The sequence below is a fragment of the Oncorhynchus masou genome, chromosome 3 (genome assembly GCF_036934945.1).
Source record: "Oncorhynchus masou masou isolate Uvic2021 chromosome 3, UVic_Omas_1.1, whole genome shotgun sequence".
NCBI lineage: Eukaryota > Metazoa > Chordata > Actinopteri > Salmoniformes > Salmonidae > Oncorhynchus > Oncorhynchus masou.
This window is the reverse complement of record NC_088214.1, coordinates 13247386-13261100: the sequence shown is the minus strand read 5'-3', so window position 1 is coordinate 13261100 and position 13715 is coordinate 13247386. Positions and strand designations below refer to the sequence as shown.

The 13715-nt window shown below is 44.5% G+C and overlaps 1 protein-coding gene across 1 annotated transcript in view; it reads right to left on the bottom strand.

Moving 5' to 3' along the window:
* Positions 1 to 468: 468 nt before the first annotated feature.
* The window catches only part of LOC135510535 (potassium/sodium hyperpolarization-activated cyclic nucleotide-gated channel 2-like), an 88926-nt gene continuing 75679 nt past the window's right edge, over positions 469 to 13715 (bottom strand). The window contains exons 5-8 of the mRNA XM_064931546.1: positions 6155 to 6301; positions 5083 to 5323; positions 4613 to 4777; positions 469 to 3634 (exon numbers count right to left, since the gene is read on the bottom strand). Coding sequence (XP_064787618.1) covers positions 2559 to 3634; positions 4613 to 4777; positions 5083 to 5323; positions 6155 to 6301 — 1629 coding nt within the window. The 3' untranslated portion in view covers positions 469 to 2558. The remainder of the gene's footprint in view (positions 3635 to 4612; positions 4778 to 5082; positions 5324 to 6154; positions 6302 to 13715) is intronic.

The following is a 13715-nucleotide window of genomic DNA, read 5'->3' as shown; positions in this document are numbered from 1 at the left end:
TTCTCACAACAGGAAAATAACCCTTCATCAACGCAAAATTGAAATTATTAAGTGTATTATATTTAATGGATTTTTTGTAGGTGTTTTTCGTTAGGGAAAATTGTGTCTGAAATTTTTAAGTGGAAATTACAAACTTTAGAAGTATTTTTAAACCTTGAATACACTACAATTTGCAATTCCTGTTGCCCAGGAATATTCTCTGCGACAACAGTGGGATCAAATTAAGATAGCAGATCTGTATATCTTTCCGGAAAGGTGGTAAACCTGAGTGAAATGTCCATCATGAAAGTTCAAAGCTTCAAAAGTCATAAATGGTACGACGACTCAGCTGCCAATTTTCTCCCAGATTTTCCCCAAAGACATTATTAGATTAACCAGACGTGACCGTTGTAAAAGACTGAAGCTGTGATTTCCCCTTTGCATTAAAAGGTCATAATGTGACACAATGTGCTTAATGTTGAGCAGTGACAAACTGAAAATGGTTTCAACTCTCTGTCCTACATCCAATCATTTAAAAAAAGTGTATTGTCTTGTCATAGAACAGAGAATGGGGTAACACACAGTTTACATAAAGAACACACCCAGACCAGAGAAGCAATAAACCTAAGAAACATTGCACAAACATTCAGCGACACAATCTCCCTTCGCATCGTCACCCAGAATAATTTCGGTCCTTGTATTTACATGGCAGTTTATTTCTGATTAGCTGTCTTCCCCCTCATATGGCATACATTCAGCAAGAGAAGGCTTTGAAGTACACCAGGATTAGAATCATTAGAATATTTATAATCAATGTCACAACCCGCCACAACCATGAATTTTGAGAACTAAATAGGGTTGTTGAAGAATAAATAATTTCCGTACAGACATTCGTAGAGTTTGAGATTCGAAGGAGCTGTATCACATACTACACCAAAAACACACAGGTGAAGACATACTTTCCTCCTCTGCCACACAACATTTCCCATTGGCATGCATTCTGTCAATTACTTAGTCTTTCTTTACAACATACAATATTACTTTAAATGGACTTTAAAGTGACAGTTTGGGGGAGTTGATTTCCATTAACTCCATTCCGGAATCCTCAGGTGACCATGAACCAGTTTGAAACCAGTTTGCCTCATTTGATCCACAAAATAATTACATCCACTCACTTCCTCTGATATTTTTGGTTAAGAAAACAACGTGGTCACTGGATTACAATAACACAACATGTGAAGCCACGGCAGCTGCTGGATTCTTTAAGGTTTCACAGTAAAAATAAAGAAATTAGTTACCTGTACAGCATATGTATATACATTTTATATATATATATTTAAATATATAGGCGGGGTAAAAGTATTGCAGAATTATATTGCATGTATTAATCAATAAACCTGGATGAAAACAAGCAAGTATACAGTATGGGTTGTTTGTGATGGTTCTTTTTGATAAAGCTCAGATGATTTACCACCATTTTTGCCTCCAGGGTCACAATCAGTATATTTCTGCTGACATGACAAGTGGATATCTTTCCAGACACATTTAGTTGGACAGAGAAGCTGGGAAATATTGCCTGTGCCATTGCCAGCAAATCCAACAACCAGGCCTGACAACGCAGTGTAAAGATATGAGTACACAAGTCAGCTCTCTTGGAAAAACAGAATGGAACCAAAAAAATTCATACCAACTCACGCACGCACACACACCCGCACCCGCACCCGCACACACACACACACACACACACACACACACACACACACACACACACACACACACACACACACAAACCAAATATATGGCTTCTAAACTTGGAATCAAGGCAGTTGAATAAATGGCATTTTCTTCTATATTTCTTTTTTAGTTGATACAGACACAACCAAACTTTGTGTTTAAGCTCAACTTTGGTTTGGAGTAGTTACAATGAAGATATTACCTTTCGGTATTTTTTTTTTACTATTTTAACTATTTACACATCGATGTAAGATCGACCAGCGGTCTAAAACACTACCTTCACTACTATTTTAAACAATATGAAGAGCAATGTATTTATTTTGCTACAACAGCGTTTACAGAAAAAAGGACACCTAAAAACACATTCTGAAAGCGTAAAATGTCATCATTGTCATTTGATTCAAGTCCCTGAATTTGCGTTTTTAAGTCCAGCTCCTGCTAGATTGCATTGTATGGATTCTACACAGTATGCAACAGTTACATTAATGATGTTGTTTCTCAATATCTTTACAATAAAGACAGCAATATAGGTGTTTGGAAGCAGAGTGTAAGGGGTGATACTAAGACTACAGGTGCTGGCATAGTAGAATAGTCCAGTCCCACCTTTGTTAAACTAGTTTAATTGTTTCGACTCTCCAAGTCACACGAGCCAAAGAGTTCCTCTTTCCTCTTTGTTGACTCCGACCGACACACAGGACATTCAGTTAGAATGACTGACGGTGTGGCCCATATGAAGCCAGCCAGGTCAGTAAGGAAGCCGACCAGTCAGGTCATCCAGACAGAGATAAACAGACGTTTAGATTCACCCATGTGAAGAAGGCCTCTCTCCTGCAGCTCTCATAGGGTCACAAGTTGGAAGACAGCCGGTTCCGGGCTGAGTCTAACTCCGGTATGCTGACGATCGAATCCTTCTTAGGAGCTCCAGGGGCCGGGAGCCCCGACCCAGCCGCCGCTGCAGCTGCCCCCATCCCGGGTGCTCCTCCTGGGGGAGGAGTGGAGGCGAAGGCCACCCGCTGTGGAACTCCCGCGGGTCTCCCCCCAACCTGGACCCCCACCCCAGAGGGCCCAGGCTGGCTGGGGTGAGTGGGCTGAGGGGGGCCGATGGAGGTGGAGGAGGCATGGGTGGATGGGTGGGTAGATTGGGGAGGGCTGGGGCCGGCAGGAGGGGTTCCATCCTGAGGGAGGGAGAGCTGGGAGGCGGAGAGGACACGGGCATCTTGGCTAAGGGTGCCTGAGTGGAGCGAGTGGGTGCTTTTGTGTGAGGAGGGCCTCTGGATGGTGTGCGTGGGGCTGGGAACATGGTGCTGCACCAGGGACAGCTGAGACCCAGACGGCACGGCTCCCCCCATGTACTGGAATGTCCGTCCTGGATGCGCCAGAGGGCTCTGGACTGGTGGGCTGGAAATAGCCGACCCAAACACTCCTGTTGCATGAGCCATCTGTGGTGGCTGGGACTGGAGAGGAGATGCGGAAACAGGGCTCTGTGACAGGCTATGGACCACCTGGAACCTCCGCAGCATACGGGGGGACTGCAGCGTCCCTGACCCTGACCCAGACGCTGACCCTGGCCCTATCGGACCTGGCCCCATCCCCATCGGCCCCATCCCCGGCATCCCCATTCCCCCCATCGGCCCCATCCCCATTCCCCCCATCGGCCCCATCCCCTGGGGGCAGAAGCTCATGGCCACAGCCTGCTGGAGGCTGGCGAGGGCCCCGACCCCGGATGGGCCTGCGGGGGAGAACATGCCCCCGGGGACGGAGGATGTCATGGACATGGTGCGGGGTCTCTGGAGGTCCACCAGTTTGACCATCTCACGGTCGTACTTAACAATCTCCTGGATCATCTCATTCTCATGGTTGTTGAAGACGCCGGAGTTGAGGTCGTGCTGCACTTTGTGCATCAGAATGGAGTTCTTCTTGCCTGTGATGGAGTGAGGAGGAGGATAAAAGCAGAACTTGATGAGGATGAGGGAGAGGAAAAGGAGAACAAGGGAGGAGGAGGAACACTGACAGTATTTTCTATCCTTCAAACTAGGTATATTGTTTTTGCAAGAAGCAAAAGAAGCAGTGTCACTTCATCAATTAGAGGAAAGAGTCACCCATTTTAAATGTTATATAATTTTTATGCATCTCTGAGCGATGTTCTATCGATTCCGGGGTCATTTAATGTTTTTGTGTGTTCCTGAGCTATTGTCATTTAATTAAGCAGGCAGAAATACAGCCTGTATGACAAGTTTTGCATTATATAATGAATATCGCACATAGATAACTAAATAACATTCAAAATGGGTGTCTTTCCTTTGTCCTGTTTAGAGCATGCTGAAGCAACCCCATAACTCAGGTCAATGCTCGGGCGAGAGTTATCTTTCATAGATAAGTTTGCATCTGCTATTTCTAAGAGGGAGTCCAACATAAAAGGTCAAATAAAGATGTGTTTATGTGATAGCAATACATAATATTAGGGTAAGATGTGAAGATGAATTCTCCATAAAGACAGTGTCACGCCCGCAGTCTGGTTCTATCCTCTACTCCCCTGTGAAAATAACAGGTGCAACCACTTGATAAATCTGGACCAGTCCCTATTGATTGGACCACTGTTGTGTCTGGCAAACAGTGGGGAATGCAGCATCTGTTGGACCACCTGGGTACCACTAGCGCGGAAAACTACTATCACACAGGTAGTTTATTGTTCTCTTTCTAGGAAGAGAAGCAGTACAACTAGGGCCCTATTTGACTACTTTAAAATGCATCCTTCTTAGTTTCCTTGGGAAGTAATCACTGATCTAACACAAATGGATTGTTGAGAGTTCACAGATCTACTACTGTCAGTTCAGTGATTACTCTAAGGCAGGGAGTGAGGAAGGTGCATTAGTACAGGGCCCAGAGCTCTCTTCAGTACCTATGCGGTCCAGTCGGTCAATGGCCACGGTCTCAAAGGCCCGTCTCATCATGGGATACTCCTCCAGCACCTCATTAAAGTTGTCCACAGACAGGGAGTAGAGACGGCAGTAGGTGTCCGCTCTGACGCTGGCCGTACGCCGACCCCGCGTCAGCAAACAGATCTCTGATAGAGGGACACAGGGTCAGGAAACACAGAGATAGAGCAAAATGTCTCAGAGATACAATATATTCATGTTCTATTTCATTATCTGTGAAATATACCATAGAAACCACCCATTATCTGTTCCACTACCAGTTGTTTGGGATTGTGGTACACTTCCAATAATGTTGTGCTAGTTTTCACACATGAAAATCCACAAAGCAGTGGGTATTCTGCTCCAGAATACTCCAGTGATCTCATTATGTCTAAATATGAATTGTTCACTGAATGAAATGAGAGTCTGTGTGTGTTGTGGTTCAGGCCCATACCTCCAAAGTAGGAGCCATCAGAGAGCTTCATTCCCAGGGTTCCCTTGGTGATGACATTACAGACTCCGTGCTGGATAAAGTACATCTTCTTGCCGATGGTGCCCTCTCTGATGATGTAATCACGAGGCTGGAAGACCTCAAAGCGGAGCATGATCAGCATGGCTGTCACAAAGTTGGGCTCTGCGTTGGCGAACAGCGGCATGGACGCCACCAGCTTACGGCAGTTGAAATTGACAATTTCCTGATGATTGGATAGACAAAGTTTGTTAGTAAAATATTTCAAAAACGCTATATCCACCAATTATTCACATTGATGTTTTTTCTTTAGATATTATTGCTTATGGGTACATTCATGTGTGTGTAAAATATTACTGTTCTCAGATTATGTTATTAATAAGATATTCAATGTGTATGAAAATGTTTTATACCATTGGTTAGCTGGAATGGAATGTTTGTATCCTGTATATTTGACCTGTGTATGAATGCACTTATAGTCAGTCTCTCTGGATGAGAGCATCTGCTAAATGACTAAAATGTCAAATGTTACACATACAGGTCTCACATTATTGTATTTATAATATCGTTGTAACATTTATATATTTCTTTGTTCTTTTCTTAGAATTTGGGGGATTTGTGTGTATTGTTTAGTAATGGCAGGTATTATTTCAGTGTTGGAGCTAGAAATATAAGCATATATACATTTTTATATTGATGTCATACATGTAGCATTTGACTGTGAAAAACCTAGCAGTACTACTTATTTTTCTGAGAGTGAGGCGGATATATAGCATTTTGCAACAAAAAAAACATGATTATATGTCTTTCTGAAATAAAACCATCAAGTGATGGATTTTAAACAAATACATGTCTGTCATTAAACCATGCCATGATTAGATAGAGAAAAAAAACACCAATCTCTTTTATAATTTCTTTCAACAGTAAAAGCTCATTTCCCAGCATTTCTGAAAATGGATATATATCGTTTTGGAAGGAAATACTTTAAATGTTTTTAAATGGTTGTGTGTTTGTGTGTTCATGATGTCCCTGTTTAGGTAGGAACTCAGAGACCCACCTCTCTGAGTGGTTCGTTCAGTTCCTCTAGGATGCTGTCTTCATCAAACATCTTCCCCTGGTACCGGTGCTCATAATAGTCATGGATTTTCTGTCGGAAGTCGGATGGCAGCTTGTGGAAGGACATGTACTGCTCCACTTGTTTGTACTGTAGAGAGAAATAAAGTCAATGTGCTATCTAGAACCAGAAAGGGTTCTATCTAGAACCAAAAATGGTTCTTCGATTATCCTTATAGGAGAACCCTTTGAAGGACCCTTTTTGGTGCCAGGTAGAACCATTTTGAGTTCCAAGTAGAACACCTTCCACAGAGGGTTCTACATAGAACCCAAAATAGTTCTACCTGGAACCAAAAAGGGTTCTACTTCGAACCAAAAAGGGTTGTCCTATGGGGACTAAACTATTTGTATCTAAGAGTGTAGAGCTTAAACTGACTCTATGGAGTGGTTCAACCATTCCATCATGAAAAAAAGGAGACCCTTTACTAAGGTGGATGGTGAACAGGCCACGGTGAAAACGAAGGTCTGCTTTTCCAGACAAAGATTACGTCTATCTGGACTAAAAAACATGCTAAATGGAGCATTTTTCTAGCCTAGGACTAGTGATTTTTAGTCTAGGACTAAGTCTACTCTGTCTGGGAAATCAGCTCCAAAAGCTACGCATGACTAAATCAATGGAATGTATCAGGTGGTGTATAACTGGCATGGTGTTTGATCCCAACCCTCCTCAGGATGCCAGTCAGGAAGACATAGATGTGGTTGTAAAGCTGTTGAGCTGTGGGAGATGGAGAGATTCCTCTGTGCACTTTTATGTCAGCATTTGTGCAGTTCAGCCCACGTCAAACAGGGAAGCTGTCTCGTAAACATGTCACTCCACACCCCCCCCCCCCACACACACACACACACACACACACACACACACACAGACACACAGAGACAGACAGACAGACAGACAGACAGACAGACAGACAGACAGACAGACAGACAGACAGACAGACAGACAGCTGAATTAACTGTTTTCCTTCCCTTCTTTCTCAAACCATTAAACATTTACAAAAACAGAATCTCTCATAATTTCAGAGAAAATAGTATAAACTATGCAAGTCTGGAATGTGAACACTTACAAACACCTTACTGATTGTAATATATAACAATACATGCTATTGAGCAGATGCTTTTATCCAAAGTGACTTACAGTCATGCCTGCATACATTTAACATATGGGTGGTCCAGGGAATCAAACCCACTACTCTGGGGTTACAAGCACCATGCTCTACCAACTGAGCTACATCCTAAGGTCTAGTAATAGAGTGTTAATAACTGCCTTATTCATGATCTACTACTAGACAGGAGCACCATACAGGTTTACCATACCCCATTTGACCCTCCGCTTTCATCTCTGCCACACCCACCGAGAAGAAGCCATATAATTCTAACAAGCTCGGTTGAATAATTCAAAGGCAAAATAAAGAAGTGAAGTTTCCCATGGGTGATGAAAGCTTTGCTTCCCTAACTTATGCTGTTACATAATGAGATGCTGCGTCAGTGCTGCTGCTCTCGGACAGGCAGGCTGAACTGAAGCTGTGGTGGCATAGGTAGGTGTTGCTGACGTAGTGTGTGTGGGTGTGTGGGGGGGAGGGTGTTGCTGACGTAGAAACAGCCCAGGACCTGCTGGTGATGCTGATAGGCTAACCATCATAACAACTGAACCGGATGGTGATGCTGATAGGCTAACCATCATAACAACTGAACCGGATGGTGATGCTGATAGGCTAACCATCATAACAACTGAACCGGATGGTGATGCTGATAGGCTAACCATCATAACAACTGAACCGGATGGTGATGCTGATAGGCTAACCATCATAACAACTGAACCGGATGGTGATGCTGATAGGCTAACCATCATAACAACTGAACCGGATGGTGATGCTGATAGGCTAACCATCATAACAACTGGACCTGGTGAGGATGGATCAGTCATTGCCTGTGTCTGAAATAGTACCCTTTGCCTATATAGTGCACTACTTTTGACCAGGGCTCATAGGGCTTTGGTCAGAAGTAATGCACTATATGGGGAATAGGGTGCCATTTTAGACACAGCCACTGTTCCCATTGTGGTGAGACCATAGAAATGGAATAAGTAGAATGGAATAGTTGTAACATAGAAACCAGTAGTTCTATTATTTACAGGATTTCTATGGTGCCATGTACAAATTATACAAATAAAACATGATGTTCAGTTGAACAGCTGGAATAGTGGTATCCCAGAGCTAAACATGTGAATTCCAATGAGTATTTGAAGTGGATAACGGTACTGTAATACCCACACCTACTGCTACTCCCAGTTTGAGCATCAACCATATCCCTCTTTGCCTTCTGTGATTGGTGGGTGATGTAGAGGTCATGGGTCAAACCTATCCCCAGGGATTTAGACTCTTAAGTACAGTAGAATGAAGCAACAAAACACTATCTGTTTGGCTGCTGATTGGCTTAAATAGCTGTGGTTTAATGACCTGCTTTTGAAAAACATGTCCAGGTGCCAGAGGGATTTTTACAACCTGACAGCTCTCCGATGTTTTTGAGAAATGAGAGAAAGGGTTAGCCAATGAGCCACAGTGCTCGGAGCGGGACTGACAAACATCCAAAGAGGGTCAAAATGACATCCATTTTCTGTGTCACTTTGATTGGTCCATATGCTGCAGCTAAACAGTGTGAGAGATGTCGCCTAAACATTGGCATTCATGGATTTCTGTTTAGCACTTGGTGGTGGAATAGTTCTCCATTCACTATTGACAGCATGATGGACAATGTTCTATCACTTTTACTTCTACCCAGGGGCCTACAATGGGGTACAAACCGTGTCTGACACTATTTATCCCTTACAGTTAAACACAAAAATAGTAAAAATCCAATGAAAGTAAATGGAAATAGATATGTCATAGCGATTATCAATTCATCACTCATCATGTTGAAGCTGAACACAACCCCCCGGTCTGCTCCAGTGACACAAGTGACATCAGTGACACTAATATGTCTCTGCAGCATCTATCTTTAAAGCTGTTTCATCTCAACCCCCCCATGGCCTCCCCTTTTCCATCTCCTCTCTACCCTTTCCTCTCCCCTCAGTCCTCGCTCCTCACCATGAGGAATTCTCATTTGGGTTCAGTGCGGACAGCATTTTCAGATATATAATTAATTCACTGCATTCCGGCCTAAATCACTTCATTATAATACATAGCACATCTAGCAGTGAGTGAGAGGCTGGTGACAGCCAAGTCAAAGCCTGTCTCCCTGTCTCCCATCCCGCCAGAGAAGATGTGAGCAGAGGTAAAACAACATCAAAGTCACTACTGCTGTGTTAATTGGATTTCTACGGAATCAGAAACACACTGAGATTGACTCTGAGAGAGCTAATGTCCACGGGATGTTGGCCTGTGCAAGTCTTACATTTTGTTTTAGATTTTCCTCCATTGAATGTCTGAATACATTTACGTACATCTATGAGCTACCGTCTTTAAAAAAGCGGGTTCCAAAAGGATCATTTGGCTGTCCCCATAGGACAACCATTTCTGGTTTCAGGTAGAACTATTTTGGGTACCATGTAGAACCCTCTGTGGACGGGCCAATTTAGGTAGTATGTACATGAATGTATAGTTAAAGTGACTATGCATATAAGATAAAGAGAGAGTAGCAGCAGCATTAAAGGGGGGTTGGGGAGGCACACAATGCAAATAGTCTGGGTAACCATTTGATTACCTGTTCAGGAGTCTTATGGCTTGGGGGTAAAAACTGTTGAGAAGCCTTTTTGTCCTCGACTTGGCACTCCGGTACCGCTTGCCATGCGGTAGTAGAGAGAACAGTCTGTGACTGGGGTGGCTGGGGTCTTTGATAATTGTTAGGGCCATCCTCTGACACCGCCTGGTGTAGAGGTCCTGGATGGCAGGCAGCTTTGCCCCAGTGATGTACTGGGCCATTCACACTACCCTCTGAAGTGCCTTGCGGTCGGAGGCCGAGCAATTGCTGTACCAGGCAGTGATGCAACCGGTCAGGATGCTCTCGATGTTGCAGCTGTAGAACCTTTTGAGGATCTCAGGACCCATGCCAAATCTTTTTAGTTTCCTGAGGGGGAATAGGCTTTGTCGTGCCCTCTTCATGACTGTCTTGGTGTGTTTGGACCAATCTAGTTTGTTGTTGGAGGAATTGTCGGTGAAGCTCTCAACCTGCTCCTCTACAGCCCTGTCGATGAGAATGGGGACGTGCTCGGTTCTCCTTTTCCTGTAGTCAACAATCATCTCCTTAGTCTTGGTTACGAGGGATAGGTTGTTAATTCTGGCACCACCCGGCCAGGTCTCTGACCTCCTCCCTATAGGCTGCCTCGTCATTGTCGGTGATCAGGCCAACCACTGTTGTGTCGTCAGCAAACTTAATGATGGCGTTGGATTCGTGCCTGGCCATGCAGTCGTGGGTGAACAGGGAGTACAGGAGGGGACTGAGCACGCAGCCGTGGGGAGCTCCAGTGTTGAGGATCAGCGTGGCAGATGTGTTGCTACCTACCCTCACCACCTGGGTGTGGCCTGTCAGGAAGTCCAGGATTCAGTTGCAGAGCGAGGTGTTAAGTCCCAGATTCATGTGTTGAACGCTGACCTGTAGTCAATGAACAGCATTCTCACATAGGTGTTCCTTTTTTCCAGGTGGGAAAGGGCAGTGTGGAGTGTAATAGAGATGGCATCATCTGTGGATCTGTTTGGGTGGTATGCAAATTAGGGTGGGTCTCGGGTTTCTGGGATAATGGGGTTGATGTGAGCCATTACCAGCCTTTCAAAGCACGTCATGGCTACGGACGTGAGTGCTACAGGTCTGAGTCATTTAGGCAGGTTGCCTTTGTGTTCTTGGGCACAGGGACTATGGTGGTCTGCTTGAAGCATGTTGGTATTACAGACTCTATCAGGGACATGTTGAAAATGTCAGTGAAGACACCTGCCAGTTGGTCAGCACACGTCCGGAGCACACGTCCTGGTAATCCGTCTGGCCCCGCAGCCTTTTGTATGTTGACCTGTTTAAAGGTCTTACTCACGTCAGCTACAGAGAGCGTGATCACACAGTCGTCCGGAACAGCTGATGTTCTCATGCATGCCTCAGTGTTGCTTGCCTCGAAGCGAGCATAGAAGTGATTTATCTCGTCTGGTAGGCTCGTGTCACTGGGCAGTTCGCGGCTGTGCTTCCCTTTGTAGTCTGTAATAGTTTGCAAGCCCTGCCACATCCGACAAGCGTCAGAGCCGGTGTAGTATGATTCAATCTTAGCCCTGTATTGACGCTTTGCCTGTTTGATGGTTCGTTGCAGGGCATAGTGGGATTTCTTGTAAGGTTCCGGGTTAGAGTCCCGCACCTTGAAAGCGGCAGCTCTACCCTTTAGCTCAGTGCGAATGTTGCCTGTAATCCATGGCTTCTGGTTGGGGGTATGTACGTACAGTCACTGTGGGGACGACGTCCTCAATGCACTTATTGATAAAGCCGGTGACTGATGTGGTGTATTCCTCATGTCATTGGAAGAATCCCAGAACATGTTCCAGTCTGTGATACCAAAACAGCCCTGTAGTTTAGCATCTGCTTCATCTGGCCATTTTTTATAGACCGAGTCACTGGTGCTTCCTGCTTTCATTTTTGCTTGTAAGCAGGAATCAGGAGGATAGAGTTGTGGTCGGTTTTACCAAATGGAGGGCGAGGGAGAGCTTTGTACGCGTCTCTGTGTGTGGAGTACAGGTGATCTAGAATTTTTTTCCCTCTGGTTGCACATTTAACATCTTGATAGAGATTTGTTAGAACTGATTTAAGTTTCCCTGCATTAAAGTCTCCGGCCACTAGGAGCGCCGCCTCTGGGTGAGTGGTTTCCTGTTTGCTTATTTCCTTATACAGCTGACTGAATGTGGTCTTGGTGCCAGCATCTGTCTGTGGTGGTAAGTAAACAGCCACGAAAAGTATAGCTGAGAACTCTCTAGGCAAGTAGTGTGGCCTGCAATTTATCACAATATACTCTACTTCAGGCGAGCAAAATCTAGAGACTTCCTTAGATTTCGTGCACCAGCTGTTGTTTACAAATATGCACAGACCGCCCTCCACCTCGTCTTACCGGAGTGTGCTGTTCTATCCTGCCGGTGCAGCGTGTATCCCGCTAGCTGAATATCCATGTCGTCATTCAGCCACGATTCCGTGAAGCATAGGATATTGCAGTTTTTGATGTCCCGTTGGTAGGATATTTGTGATCTTACCTCGTCTAGTTTATTGTCCAATGATTGCACGTTGGCGAGTAATATTGACGGTAACGGCAGCTTCCCTAGTTGCCTTCTGCGGGTCTGGACAAGGCATCCAGCTCTTCATCTCTGCATCACTTCCTTTTGCGAATAATTGGGATGTCTGCCCTGTGGGGTGTTTGGAGAATATTGTATGAGTCCTGCTTGTTGTTGTTGTTGTTGTTGTTGAAGGAATCTTTGTCTAGTCCGAGGTGAGTGATCGCTGTCCTGATATCCAGAAGCTCTTTGTCTAATCCGAGGTGAGTGATCGCTGTCCTGATATCCAGAAGCTCTTAGTCTAATCCGAGGTGAGTCTAATCCGAGGTGAGTGATCGCTGTCCTGATATCCAGAAGCTCTTTGTCTAATCCGAGGTGAGTGATCGCTGTCCTGATATCCAGAAGCTCTTTGTCTAATCCGAGGTGAGTGATCGCTGTCCTGATATCCAGAAACTCTTTGTCTAATCCGAGGTGAGTGATCGCTGTCCTGATATCCAGAAGCTCTTTTCTTCCGTAAGATACGGTTTTAGAAACATTATGTACAAAATAATTTACAAATATCGTGAAAAAACCCACATAATAGCACTATTAGACCGTAAAACGGAGGCCATCTCCTCCATTTCTGTTATTTCCATCATTCTTAGTTTAGCTAAATGGTATAGCAGTTGTGCTTTCTCAACAAATTCGCTCTGGCTAAATTCGCTCTGGCTATCTATTCCGATTTCAGAGCACTCGTCTGAGTGTACCAGAGCGCAGAATAATGAATTTATGAGTGATCAACACCCGCTGAATATGGCCGGTGTCAGTAAATGTTGGCAAAAAAGCGTAATTAAATTGTTGCAAGCAGCACAGTTATAGTCACCAACGCTCTGGATAACATGAAAACTGCCTAACCAGCTCTGCTAGGGCGAGTAAAATTGTCAGAGTGGTCTCATTTTTGTCTGGAAGTATCTAGCAAGCTCGCCAATGTTAGCTTGGGTGCTTGACTGCCGTTGTAAGGTCAGAACGCTCAAATCAACCCAACTCCTGGGCCAGAGCGTCCAGTGTGCGCTGCGAGAGCGAAACACCCTGAATTTAACAAACGGACAATCTGACAAGGCTCTGAATTTACAAGTGCACACTGGCACTCCACATTGAATGAACACACCCAATGTCGTAAAATGTCTAACTAGTCATGTGTTATGCTAACTTGCTAGCAAGAGGTTGCATAGCAACTGCATCAACTTCCGGTAGACAGGCGAAGAGCTAGTACGCTCAACTAAAAGCATACTGTTCATT